Source organism: Anabrus simplex, chromosome 2 (assembly GCF_040414725.1).
Source record: "Anabrus simplex isolate iqAnaSimp1 chromosome 2, ASM4041472v1, whole genome shotgun sequence".
Lineage (NCBI taxonomy): Eukaryota > Metazoa > Arthropoda > Insecta > Orthoptera > Tettigoniidae > Anabrus > Anabrus simplex.
Genome location: NC_090266.1, coordinates 858307097 through 858321857, shown reverse-complemented (window position 1 = coordinate 858321857; position 14761 = coordinate 858307097). Strand labels below are relative to the sequence as shown.

At 38.1% G+C, this 14761-nt stretch overlaps 1 protein-coding gene across 1 annotated transcript in view; it reads left to right on the top strand.

The window, feature by feature from the left end:
- Vps13D (vacuolar protein sorting 13D) overlaps positions 1–14761 on the top strand; it is an 866734-nt gene that overhangs the window by 423282 nt on the left and 428691 nt on the right. Inside the window, 2 exon segments of the mRNA XM_068226303.1 lie at positions 12955–13127; positions 13235–13460. Coding sequence (XP_068082404.1) covers positions 12955–13127; positions 13235–13460 — 399 coding nt within the window.

Sequence of the window (14761 nt, the reverse complement as noted above, 5' to 3'; positions counted from 1 at the left end):
ATCGTTTTCCTGCTTCACAAATTCTGTCACACTCTCATATGTTCTGAGAAAGGGAAAAGTGATACGAATTGCCTCCGTTATCCATTGTGATAATGATATAAATCCTGACACTGTAGGTAAGAAAAAGGCATTATGATATTTTATAAATTCAAGTATGGTGTCAACACTATTGATGAATTATATGGGTCATAGCCAGCATCCAGAAAGTCCTTCTGCTGGCCATTGACTGTACTTTTTGGATATCTCAATATTGCTGTAATAAATGCATTTGTCAGTCGTAAAGCTAATAACACTGGAACTTTTGTACTCCATTAAAGGCAATTTTTTGAAAGATGTTTCCTTAGAGCTGATCAAGGAACATCTCACATAATGAACTGTAATTATTTCTCTATCATCAGGTCTTCAAATACTGATAAATTTGAACACGGTTTTGAATGAGGTAGTTGGAAACAAAGATAACCGGCCAAGAGAAAAACACTGACCTGCATAGTGTTAAAAATGCCATAAGAAGAAAGATTGTAATATGCAAACATTGTGTGTAATATGCAACAAACTGATATGTAAACAGCATGTTTATCCCATCTGTCATTGCTGGTCTAAGATATCTAAACTTCTCATTACGAGGTGTAGACTTGTTAGATCTATTTTGAATTTATGTAATGCACATGTCAACAATTGGTTGCCTTTGTCATTGTTGCAGCAGTAATTGCTTTTTATCGGTCTATTGCAAGTAGTGTACGTCTACCATAGTCGTGTAACTGAATATCTTTTTGCATAGTAACCTTTTAAGCAGAATAAATAAATGTATTGGTCATTATGAAAATGGAGCTACAATGAATCTACATTCCTATAAGATTCATGTGTAGTACAAAGGATTGTGTTACACAGCAATTGTTAACTTAATCTTCCACCCACAATATATTTTGAGATTACGAAATCTATACAAACATGCCATTTTGCTTGTTTCATGAAAAGAAAGCAGAGTGATGTATACATTGTGTTTCATAATGATAAAACTGACCAGGTAAAATTTACCCAGTGCACACCCATACAACTTATGAATTTCATAGTTGGTTCCATATTGACATTAACAATATTCAAAAATTGCTTCTTAAAAATGATTTATTATGAAGGTTCCATCTATTCAATAATTAAATTATCATGCCTAAACTAGAACATGTTTCGGCCTTCTTGTGGCCATCTTCTGCTAGATTCAAATAATATTGTTATGTGCCAGGCCCGTGATAGCCTCTTTCGGCACTTCCAGGAAGGGGCTAGTGACTCAGACAACTTGGGATCTCCCAGCTGGCTTGTGGGGTGGGGCCGGCCTTTCCGTGTATTGCTCTCGTCGACCGGCTTACCTGTGAGTTTCTTTAGAGATTCAGCAGGAATGTTCTGCCTCTGGCCATCTCACCAATATTCTGGCTCAAATCACCTAAGCTATAAAAAGGGAGGCTAGCCGCGGACACCCAGTGAGAGTTGGGTTCCGTGGTGGAGCTAGGATCAGTGGTGGACTCCGTGGTGGATTCAGAGTTGCTGGACATGGGGTCAGTGATGGACTCCATGGGGAAGTCAGTGTGAGACTCAGTGTGTTGGGGTTCGGTGGCTGGGCTGAGGGCGACATAGGTGTTGCTGTCGATTGTGTCCCACCGAGGTCTGAATGAGGAGCTGTTGTTGTGGTGTTGGAGAGACCAGTGAGTGGGTGGGCTGGAGACGATGGATCGGAAGACTGTACTGTGTGTTCGTGTGTTTCTATGGACTGAGGCTCGGCGTGAGTCGGTGAGGGAAGCCACTATTGTGAGTGCGAGAATAAATGGACCTGCGTTAATGTTCGCTGTTGTGAGTATCGTCCTGCTGTTGAATACTGTTGAGCTGTTCAGTTGTTCACTGCATGTGACTATGTGAATTACTGGACTGTCTGTGGAGTCGAACCAACGAACACTCATCGTGTTAACATATCCACAAAGACACACACAAAATGCTCTCAGTAGGTACAGTTATTTATTCACATCTACTTACAAATTAAATGCACATAACCGTAATCACTGTATCACAAACAGAACCCTTCATTTCGAGAATATCAACAAAGCCACCATTTTCACACCTCAGTATGGAGACTGCAACCACTGCACTCATCGTTACGATCAAAACCATCTCCTTATATACGTGCCTGGCCAGGCTTCTAGAAAGCTACATTACAAAAAATACCTTCTTGAAAATTCTAGAGTGTCTGATACATAGATTATAATGTACAGATTATTCTACCGTCATCTAGTGTCTTTCTGGAAGTTAGTGCTTCAGAATACCGTATTGAATTACAAATGATATATACAGGTAAGAATAAATTATATAGTATTATTTTACAGGTATTTATATCAACTGAACTCATATAAATATTTATGTACAGCACATGTTTCATGACATAACCTCGCACACACTATGATAATATGACTACGTAAATAATAATAATATTAATACTAAATGGATGTACATCTCAAGTCATAATAAAATAATAATAATAATAATAATAATAATAATAATAATAATAATAATAATAATAATAATAATAATTCGAGCTCAATACTTTTGTTGTTTACCCATGGGTGAGAGAATATTGTTTTCAAGTTATATCTGTTTATCACACTTGCGTCAGTATGTTGAGTGGCCCGTAGCCCAGTGTTCAGATCCAGTGGTCTATACACAGCTGATGCACGAGGTGACTGGACTTGTGGAAGTGAAGGTAAGGATTAATCCTTCCCAGGTACAGCAACGGGCTGGACCGTGGAAGTGAAGGTAAGGATTAATCCTTCCCAGGTACAGCAATGGGCTGGACCTCCTGCTGTGCCGTAAGGAAGAGGGACTTGTAAATAGACAGTAATTAATAAGTGTGACCATTCCTAGCTGATTAGAATTGTGTGTGGTATGCATGCACTGTATTTACTCGTGTATTAGACCCCCTTGGCTTTTCAAGACGAAGAAAATGAAGAAAAAGGAAATCTTGCATATAAGACTCCCAAAGTAATTTGTCAGAGAAGAACAACGATTCCCCGCTTCGAAGAGGATACAAACCTTATGCAGCTCTAACGGACATCACACAATTTTCTGAATAGTTTCGTCCGTACAACTAATGCAATGAAAACGCGCATCGAAGTCATGCAGTGCATCTGTGTTTCGTAGTTAAGAAATGTCCGCCTACATAGCATAGGCCTACTGCAGCTCAGATGACGTCGCACAAATAGGTGAATACTTTCGTGTCCACCTTGCGCATTGCAAGCACGCATCAGTCATGTATACGTATCTGTATTTTGTAGTTAAGAATGTCCGCCGGCATAAGGGTTAGCACAATTATCTGCTGTTGTTGGGAGCCTGAGTTCGATTCCTGGTATCGTCTTGCCAGAGATTTATGAATGGCAGGAAGGTTGATTTGCGGTAAAAATGGTACATGCAACTCCCTTTCACTATGGGCCTGTCTGAAAAAGAGCTGCACCACCTCGAGATGAGGAAACAAGTTTACTTTAGTTAAGAAATATTCACGGTTGTTGCTAGGCAGGCGAGATCATTAACAATGGGATCGTTTAATATCTCGTAACTCGGGCCAATATATGGTTTTTTGGGAGAGAAGTAGGTTTAAAACATGATAAAAACAACCCTGTCACAATTGTTTTACTCGCTAACGTACCTAACAAATAATAATATTGATTTTTTTATGTCCCCACTTTCAAGAATTTTCGGAGACACCAAACAAAATATACTAGGGTATGCGTTGATAAAAAACGGGAGACATTGAACATACAAAATTAAAAATTATGATACTGAAACCCATTATCACCACACCTGTAGATATCCATAAATGCGGCAAACTTTCCTGTTATTTATTTTTATTCTTTCCATCGTGGAACTTTTGGTACTATCTGGCCAATAGCATACCTAACCTAAACAATGCGGTCTCTCTTATCTCATTTACAGCTGTTCAGGTAAATCCTGATGTGATAAATGTAGAGAACAAGCATGAAATATACTTAGAAATAAGGGTCTGGCTTTCGACAGCTGCAGTTATCGAATGAATGCTTCCAGTCACTATGTATTACATTCGGAAGTACAACTCGTAACATACGTAAGTTATCAGCTGGTGGTTTGGCACGTCGGTAGCACGGCAGTTGGCTTCGTAAGACGATAATTCAGATGAAAGCAGTGATCAGGTTTACTCAGTTTTTCTGTGTGGTAGGCCTACTGCTCAACTCACAGAGACAAATGACTGGCTATCAAGTTATTTTTGATCAATATTGCATAATATTATACCCTTATCCCTGTTCTCTGCGGGATTGAGTATGAAGCGAGACGAATCTTCGTAGTGAATTTTTACGACCGTATGCCCTTCCTGACGTCAACATCATCAGAGGAATTAATGAGATGTAAGGAATGACGTGATTTAAGAGTAATTAAAAATGACTATATTTACTTTAAAAGTAGTGATCTCCATTTATTGTCTTTTTACGTTTAGAAATACTGCCTTCCATCAAAAATAGCCAGTATAACTCAAATACATTCATAAGTTTGTAGAAGAATGATGTAGAATATTTACATGTACATTTTATAGCCTAGAATTCATGTGTTCACTGCACAAAATTTGAGGTTATCGCATATTGGACCCTCCTTTAATTTTTGGCTGTACAAGTGGGAAAAAGGGGGTCTAATACGTGAGTAAATACGGTATGTGTTTGTGTGCATTTATTGGGTCATCCTGAAATAAATTAGAGTAATGAAACAGACAGAGTTTCATTTGCAACAATATTTTAATCACACATTTAAAACAGGATATACACTTAAAACATTTTCTGTGGAAGTTAAAATAAGTGGGTACATCACTGTAAAAACTGTGTAGTTGTAGCTTGTTTTAACATTTCTTGGATTAAAATTTCATCAAAAAGTTGCTTGAAGAGATGAAAAACATATGATGAGAAGATTGTAGGCTGACTGACTGTTGAAAGGTACTGGAAGTGGTAATCTCTGCGATCTTTTGTTCTTATAAAGTATTTTTCTTTGATGAAATGGTGTATAGCTTTTAGTGCCGGGAGTGTCCAAGGACAAGTTCGGCTCGCCAGATGCAGGTCTAGGGGCCGATGACCTTCGATGTAAGGCCCCTTAAAACAACAAGCATCATCATCAGATGCAGGTCTTTCGATTTGACTCCTGTAGGCGACCTGCGTGTCATGATGAGGATGAAATGATGATGATGATGACACATACACCCAGCCCCCGTGCCAGCAAAATTAACCAATTTTGGTTAAAATTCCTGACCCTGCCTGGAATCGAACCCGGGACCCCTGTGATCAAAGGCCAGCACACTAACCATTTAGCCATGGAGCTGAACTTGGATCTAAACAAGAAAGGAGAAAACGGAAGATGAGAGAACGAACTGAAATTGTATTGGGCGTATGAAATATAAACAACGTCTCGCGTTCCATCAACCAGCCCTAATTGTTGACAGTATTGAGTAAAGTGATCGTCTGAATAAGTACGAGCTTGTGTTCACCTTAAGCTATTTCTGATAAGGGGAAACGGTCCTGAAGGGGAAGTGGAGGCGGTGAGAAGGAATGACGTAGCTTGTGTAGATCGTGTTATAGGATAGGGAATTGGTTTGTTTGTAGATGGGTGTTGATTTTTATTAATTTATTAAATAATATGTTTGATTTTTGTCGTCATTTAGTTGAGGTTATGAATGCTCTAGATGTACGTGTAAGCTTTCGAGGATGTTGAGGAATTTTCCCTTATTAGGTGTTTGGAAAATACCATGTCTTGACGAATAGTGGAAAACTTATGGTTACATTCGTTCTTATGTTCATTCATTGCTGAGAATCTTCTGTGCCTACCAGCATTTTCGTGTTCCTTGTATTGTATATTAAAATTTCTACCAGTTTACAATGTAGACGGCCTCGCATTGCATACATTTTAACTTATAGACACCAGATGGCATGTATTTACTATTATTATTGAAAATAAATGTGTTATAAAATATTTTAGAATTATAGAGTTCCCATTGTTGGTTTGGGAAGCAATTTTGAAATTCTGTTTTTTGAAAATTTTCATGATTTGATAAAGATTATTGTTATTGTAAGTAAAGGTGATTTAATATTTTTTCTCTTTAGGTTCTTTTTTTCTATTTACTTCATTTATTTTCTCGTAGGTTTATGGTTTCTGTTACCAGAATACTGGCATATATATTGGTAATATCATATGAATGCATTATGAAATGTGGGTTTAATGCAAGTTTGATGGTAATATTGCAGAATTCTATTTTTAATAATATCGTATGAAACTAACAACTACACAGATTTTACAGAATGATGTATACATTTACCATATTTACTTGCGTATTAGACCCCTTTTACATCTTGAACCCCTTGGGGTAGACAATAAGTAGAGACACACTTAATTTTAAAATGCCACATCGGCTAAGGAACGGACTGAAGTAGGTGCACGACTTACGACTGACGATACAAGACTGCCTATGCAAGACTGACAGGAGATAGAGGGAAGGCTGCGGCTGGGGGTGGGCTAGAGGGGAGTAGCCAATGCGGTGCTTTATTAAACCACATGACTTAACAACGCTCCAACCTGCGCTGGTAATACACTATTACAGCTGTTTGTACTCGCAAGGTGACATTCGTATTTTCTAGAAATAATATGAACACTTAACTGAATATATTACATTCCTTCCTCCTTAAGTTTTTTAACAACAACAAAACATAGGTAATATTATACACTTGATTGGAGGACACAAAACACACCAATATATGCCACATACAAAAAGTGATTATATAATGAAACCAACAACCATATAATTGAAAACTCAAATTAACATATACCTTGCTATACAGTACTATACAAAAATACAAAAGAGTGAGTAGGTCACTTTACTCTGAATTGAATCTTACAATAGGTTTCCTATCTCGAAGTGGATAACGTCTCATTGCGACAGGTGACGTAACAGTTAGCTGTGCGGGTTGCAGACATCGTCTGCTAGCTGCTACTGGGCTTTGACGCGGTGATGAGAAAAGTTGTGAAGGGGGAGAGGTGCGATAAGTAGGGGAACTTTGTTGACACTCAGAGGCTGGTGTAAGCAAAGGAGCGGGTCGTGAGGGAAGGTCAACTAACTGTGACGTTCCTCGCTCAGAGCCAACAACAACTGGGCCTGACTGTAAACCTACTAGCTGGTCTATATGTCTTTTCCAAGTCAATCCAGACTCGAGTTGAATCAAATATGTAACTGGGCCTAGTCTATGCATGATTCTACCTTCTACCCATTTATCTCTTCCTCTGTAGTCTTTAGCTAACACTGGTTGTTCTATAGTTAATTGCCTAGTGTGACTACCTCTTGCATTAGTTATTTGTACGTCCTGTTTATTTACTACAGTTTTCTGCAAATTAGGTCTGATTAAATCCAATCTAGTTCTCAAAGGATGATTAAACATAAGTTTAGCAGGAGTTTCATTAGTAGTGCTATGTACAGCATTACGATAAGCTATTAAAAATCTACTTAAAGCTAAGTTTACATCTTCATGTTAAAAAATTGCACATTTTAAGCATTTTTTCACAATTTTAACTGCGTTCTCAGCCTGTCCATTAGAAGCTGGATGATATGGTGCTATCAAGGTTTGCCTTATCCCGTTTTCTTTAAAAAATCCAGAAAATTCATCAGAAGAAAAGGGAGGGCCATTATCACTGACAATGAGTTCAGGAAGACCAAATCTACAAAACATAGGATGTAATTTCTCAATAACTTGCTTAGCTGAAGTTGAGTTAACCGTTTCAATTTCCAACCATTTGCTGTGAGCGTCCATCACAATCAAATACATTTTGCCTTTAAAAGGACCTAAAAAATCTACATGAAGTCTTTGCCATACATTGGGTGGAAATTCCCATACATGGAGTGAACTTCTATTAGAACTGTCTCTCTGGGCAAGACACGCTGAGCAACCGCTAGCTACGGTTTCGATGTCCTGATCAATTGAAGGCCACCATAAGTACGATCTAGCTAATGATTTCATTTTAACTACTCCAAGGTGTCCACTGTGTAATTCATGTAACAAGGACTTTCTTAAGGACCTTGGAATTACAACTCTGTAGCCCCACATCAAAATTCCTTGTTCTACAGTTAGTTCAGCTTGCCTTTTAACAAAGTGACGTAAAGTTGGATCTGGCGTAGTAGGCCATCCATACAACACATAACCAAGGATTTTGTTTAACTCCTGATCTTTTTGAGTTTCAATACGTATATCATTAAAGTTAATGGGAACATCAGATTCCATTATGCATTGTAAATAACTACCTATGTACTCCACACTAACATCAACGTCCTCGATCTGATTGGCTGATACAGGTAGCCTAGATAAGCCATCTGCATTGCCATGGCATTGAGATTTGACATACTGAATGTCATAGTCATAACCTGATAGAAACAATGCATAGCGTTGTAATCTACCTGCTGCAAAGGCTAGTAAACCTTTTTTTGGACCAAAAATTGTTAGAAGCGGTTTATGATCTGTACACAGAGTAAAATGTCTTCCCCATAAATACTGATTAAACTTCTTTACACCATACACAATGCTCAAGGCTTCTTTATCAATTTGGGAGTAGTTTCTTTCAGCTGAGTTTAAGACTCTACTTGCAAAAGAAAGTGGTCTCCCAGTACCGTCTTTTTCTATTATACTTAAAACACTTGCAATGCCATAAGGTGATGCATCACATGACAACTTGAGTGGTAAGTTAGGGTTGTAATGTGCTAGTACCTGAGCTGAAACTAATTTTTCTTTGACTAATTCAAAAGATTTTTGACAAGCTGAATTCCAGTGAAAATCTGTATCTTTTCTAAGTAGCTGGTACAAAGGTGTAAGAATAGTAGCTACATTAGGAATAAATTTAGCATAGTAGTTCACAAGACTGAGAAATCCTTTTAAGCTGTGTAACATCTTTAGGAACTGGAGCTTCAACAACTTCTTTGACCTTATCACTGGCCGTAGCTAAACCATCTTTACTTATGACATAGCCTAAATATTCTAGACTGTCACAGAAAAACTTGCACTTATCTTTACCAACAGTCAAACCATGACTACTTAGGCGTTTACACACTTCTCGTAACCTTGACAAATGTTCTGCTGTATTTGCTCCTGTCACAATAATATCATCAAGAAATGAGGCCACACCAGGTATACCATGTAGTATTTGTTCAATAACTCTTTGAAAAATACCAGGTGCTGACGAGATTCCATAACAAAGACGGTTGTAAGCATATAACCTTTTATGTGTACTTATAGGACAAAGTGTTTTACTTTCTTCCGCTAACAACAATTGCATGTAAGCTGATGACAGATCCATTTTAGAAAACTTATCCCCTTTTTGTAAGACAACAAAGATGTCTTCAATTCTAGGCAGTGGGTGTCTATCTACTTCTAGAAAGGGGTTTAAAGTGACCTTAAAATCTCCGCAAATACGGATTTTACCATTCTTTTTTAATACTGGCACAATCGGAGTGACCCATTCACTTGAGGATACTGGGGAAAGAATTTCCTCATCCACTAAACTTTGCAATTCTTGTTCAACCTTTTCTCTTAAAGAATAAGGTATTGACCTAGGTTTGTGGTACTTAGGTAATGCATCTGGCTTAAGGTTTAGTTTTACTGGATCTCCTTTAAAACAGCCTAATTTACTAGTAAATACCTCTGGAAATTCCTTAAATAAGTCTTGTACTAATTTAGACTCTGCATTGGTTTTTACATTCGATAAGTTTACATTATTTACACTGCTGGGAATGCTTATAACAACTTGGAGCTCTTTAATCCAATCACGCCCCATAAGAGGATTAGATCCATTACTAATAACATACAATTCTAAACTCTTTTCCAGGGACTGGTATTGAACATTTACTTCTAACTTCCCTACAGGCTTGATTTTCTCGTGGGTATAAGAATTTAAAACTAAGGCTGTGGGAATCAATTGTACGTGACTTAAGTTAGCCTTGTAAAAATTTTCAGAAACAACAGATACACAAGCACCTGAGTCTACTTCAAAATTAACTGGCTTTCCTTCAACAATCAAATTTACTCTAATAGGCTCAACTTTTGTTATGTTACCTAACTGAGGTTGATTGATTTGATGATTTTCATCACCCTGAAAAATGTTAGAAATATCATACACCTCATCACACAATTTTTCGTGACTAACAATAGGTTTATGTAAGTCTATATAATGCTGGTTAGGTTTAAGTTTGTTTCCCTGCGGATTCTTACTACCCTTAGAAAATGAAGAATTGTTTGTAGGCATGTTTGGTTCTACATGAAATTGAGACTTGCTCTTATGTTTTGACTTGCACACCCTCTCTAAGTGACCCTTCTTCCGACAAAAATTACAAACATATTCCCGATAATGGCACTTGGTAGTATGACCACCTTTATAACCACAACAAAAACACTGAGGCACTTTCACAACACGCGATGACACATGAGGTACATTGGAGCTCGGAGAATGTCGTGTTGAAAACTGCTGCAGTCGGGGTGTGGGGTGGTAGGCCAAGGATACTGCGTCCTTGTCGGTCGCTTCCAACGATAACGCTAGCTGTTCCGCCTTCTGGAATGTGAGATTCTCCTCCGACAGTAGTCGTTTCTTGATAGATTCGTTACGGATGCCACTGACTAATCTGTCCCGGAGATAATCAGGAAGCTTGTCCTTGAACTCGCAATACTTGGATAATTGCTGAAGTTGAACAATATATTTGGATACAGTCTCATGTTCCAATTGATCTCGGCTGCAGAATTTATATCTTTCCACAATAAAGGAAGGTTTAGGATGGAGATGGTCATGGATAATTTGAACTGTGGTTTCAAAGGATTTTTGAGAAGGTTTAGCAGGGGTGATTAAATCTTTCAACAAATTGTAGGTTTTAACACCAACCACCGTCAGAAATGTGCTAACTTTTTTTAGCATCTGGAATGTCATTGCACTGGATGTAAAGTTCAAAGCGTTCCACATAGGTTGACCAAGTTTCTTCCGAACTGTCAAATGGTCCAATATTACCAATTAAGGACATGGCGTGATAGTAGTGAGCTAAAGTCGAAAAGGCAGCGAAAAAACTGTCGTTCAAAGGCATGGAGTGAAAGACATACCCAATATTACGTCGTGGGAAGAATGTTCGAAAGAACGGAGTACACTAGTTGAGTCATGTAGTGTGGAACATACCAGAATGTTCTGTCGCCATGAGGAAGCGCTGGAACGTGATGACTTTTATCATTTACCTCGTTGCCAATTTTTACATCTTGAACACCTTGGGGTAGACAATAAGTAGAGACACACTTAATTTTAAAATGCCACATCGGCTAAGGAACGGACTGAAGTAGGTGCACGACTTACGACTGACGATATAAGACTGCCTATGCAAGACTGACAGGAGATAGAGGGAAGGCTGCGGCTGGGGTTGGGCTAGAGGGGAGTAGCCAATGCGGTGCTTTATTAAACCACATGACTTGTTACGTATACAACGCTCCAGCCTGCGCTGGTAATACACTATTACAGCTGTTTGTACTCGCAAGGTGACATTCGTATTTTCTAGAAGTAAGATGAACACTTAACTGAATATATTACAACCCCTTTTTCGTCCACTTTTACAGCCAAAAAAGTAAAGGGGGGGGGTGGTCCAATATGTGATAAGCTCAAATTTTTTGCAGTGAACACGTGGCTTCTAGGCTATAAGGAGCTATAAATTATACACATAACTATTCTAACTTATTTGGGTTATACCGGCTATTTTCGTTGGAAGGCAGTATTTCTAAATGTAAAAAGACAATAAATGGTGAACATGACTTTTAGGCCTACATACAAAGTAAATATAGTCAGTTTTAGTTACTTGTATTACGTCATTCGTTTCATCTCTTTAATTCCTCTGATTAGGTTGATGTCAGGAAGGGCATACATTCATAAAAATGAATAAAGAGTTGTAATAGTAGCCCCCAGTGTACAAGGGGAAGGGTGACAAACATAAAGTGGATAATTACAGGCCAGTCAGCTAGGCATGTGTTTTTTTAAGCTCAGGGAAAGCATTTTTCCGATTATATTATCATTTGTTTAGTGCAGTCACTTCCCAGCCCCAGTGGACAGTTTACAGTTCTCTGTCCATATTAGCTACTATGTTTGCGGTATAAATTGGTGAGAATGGCTCCATTCCCGTACATCAACGAAGAAATTGCTGATATGAACCAGCCTATGACACACCAAATGGCAACGTGAGAAAAGCCACACTGATTTATGGCGTCTGGCACCCAAATTACCGTCAACCTCATCACTCAACCATCATGCCAATGGCAGGTGACTGAATGGAGGAGGGCGGAAGAAACCCCTCATGTGACAGTACGCACATTTCAGCATCGGTTTAGTGTCAATATTTGACTATTGGATTATTTGTTGGTGACTATTTACTTGAGTCATACGTCCTTCTTCCTCACCTGAACAGTGAGGAATGCTACCATTTCTCGGTAGAATCACTGCCTGAGTTATTGGAAAATGTTCCTCCGGGTATTCATTTGGTATCACTCCTTCATGCAAACAGTAATCAAATAAGTATTACAGATATGGCAGTATATCCCAACCCATAGTCTTTAATATATCCCCAGAAATTTTATCAATCCCAGCTGCCTTAATAGATTTCAACTTTAGTATCTTTTTATAAATGTCTTTATTATCAGGGTTAAATTTCATTATTTTACCAGTATTAATCAACACCTCTATCAGGACATTATCTTTATACCCAACTACCTATACGTATAGCTGACTGAATACTACTTTTTTTCTGGAAGTACCTACACATACCCTTCCATTTTTCACTAAAATTACAGTTTCAGTAGTTTTGAGTGTTTTCAACTTTTCTTGTTTATGTAATAATGTACACTCTTTAATTTTATATTTCAGTGCCAGATATGTCAGTTAAGGGCACTTTGTCAGCTCTCCATATTGCATTAGATGTTGCTCAGTACAAACTTATACGTGGTCTCCTCACATACAACCTTGGTGAAAGTATAGAGGACTTGGAACAGGACTACTATTCTCTGTCATTTGCGGGTGGTAATAGTGAAAATAGTCAGGTAAGTCAGAATCAGAATAGTATTTGTAAATGTTCTCTTTGCAAAATATTTGCCAAAGACTGTATTCTCTTTTTCAAACGTTTTTTTTTTTTTCCTTATCTTGACAGCAAATTTCACCCGGGCCTGTGTGGTCAATGACTTCAATTAACTTAGATTTAGTAAATGTGATGCTCAAGTTACAATTTCAACATGGCTCCAAGACTTCCCCGGAGTCATCCCTCGCTGGAATCAACTTCATTAAATCACGCCTTATGGTTGAAATGTTCAGTGATGGTTCACGTGACATCGATTTAATTTCACAAGAATTCCTCATAACTGATACACGTTTCCAAGGTTAGTATGGTTCTTACGAGTTATTTGTCTTTTCACATACCACTTACTTGTCTGGAATCAGTAAAACTGTTAAATGAAAATGAATTATATGGCAGCATTTGCTTAGGAAATCTGAAATAACTTTGTTGTTATGTAGCAAATAGAAGTCACCAGTGGCAGTTCGTGCATGAAGGGCTTTTGGGCACCGCCCCGCCGCGCCTTTACTAAAACACGTAACATAATTTCACTCTGTAGCTGATTATATAAAGAGATGGACAATGTAGTAAAGTCTAACTTATGGTAGTGTGTTATTCAGTTATACAATGTTATCTTTATTGTTTTGGCTGTAAACGTTTCGCTTTTTTATTTTCAAAGACATGGCAAAGGCTGTCTGACCGTGGCATCCGTTCAGCAAGCACGATGTTTTCTCTTTAGTCCAGCACAATGTTTTCTCTTTAGACATTAGGCGGTCGGGTGCTGGCAGGAGAGCCCTCAGTAAGCTCCTACAGTTTAACAAGAGTGAGGGGTGCAGGAGGAGCCTTGTAAGAAGATTTGGGCTTGTCAGGGGAAGGAAGAGTGCAGGCGGGGTGTATGCTTAGAGCATTTAATACTTGAAGGTTATATGGTCTGTCCGGCAGAGCCTGTAGCAACGTCGCCAACCAATTTACAATGTACCTAGGCCTTTTCCCCCACGTCTTACGTTAACTGTTGTTAGAGGTTAATTCCAAAACTGTTTACAAAACAATGGATTCCATTAGACTGACTATTTAAACAATTTAGTTCTAAAAATAAGCTAAAATAAAGATTTAATATCTAATCATAAGGTGACAGCACTATTTGTACGTTGGTCACATTGCTTTGAGATTTGAGGAAGCCGAAAGGAATTCTGGCGTGCATTGTTTATTTGTTCTCATGAATGTCATTGTCGTTTGTGATCAGTGAAACAGGAGTAGCCGTGATTGCAGTAGCTGTTAGCCGGCTAATGTGTGTGTGGTTGAAATGCCATTGTAGTGTAGTGTTGCTGTGCAAGTGTTCAGTAGATAAAACTACGGTACCATAATAGTTTAAATAACATTGTAAATTCTACCTTCAGTTTTAAGTGTCGTTTTAATATCTTCATTCGTGTGTTTAGTACTTACCTGCCCTTTTGAAAACTAAATGTTACAGTCTTAATTTAGGAAGACAAGAAGATGAATTCTGTAAATTGTATTTTAAGTAGTGACGGGAATTTAAGTTTTGAACATAGGATGGAATTAAAGAAATTAGGGCCTCCTCGACCAAATTTAAATACTGCACAAGAACAGAAGACTTACAAGAACAAA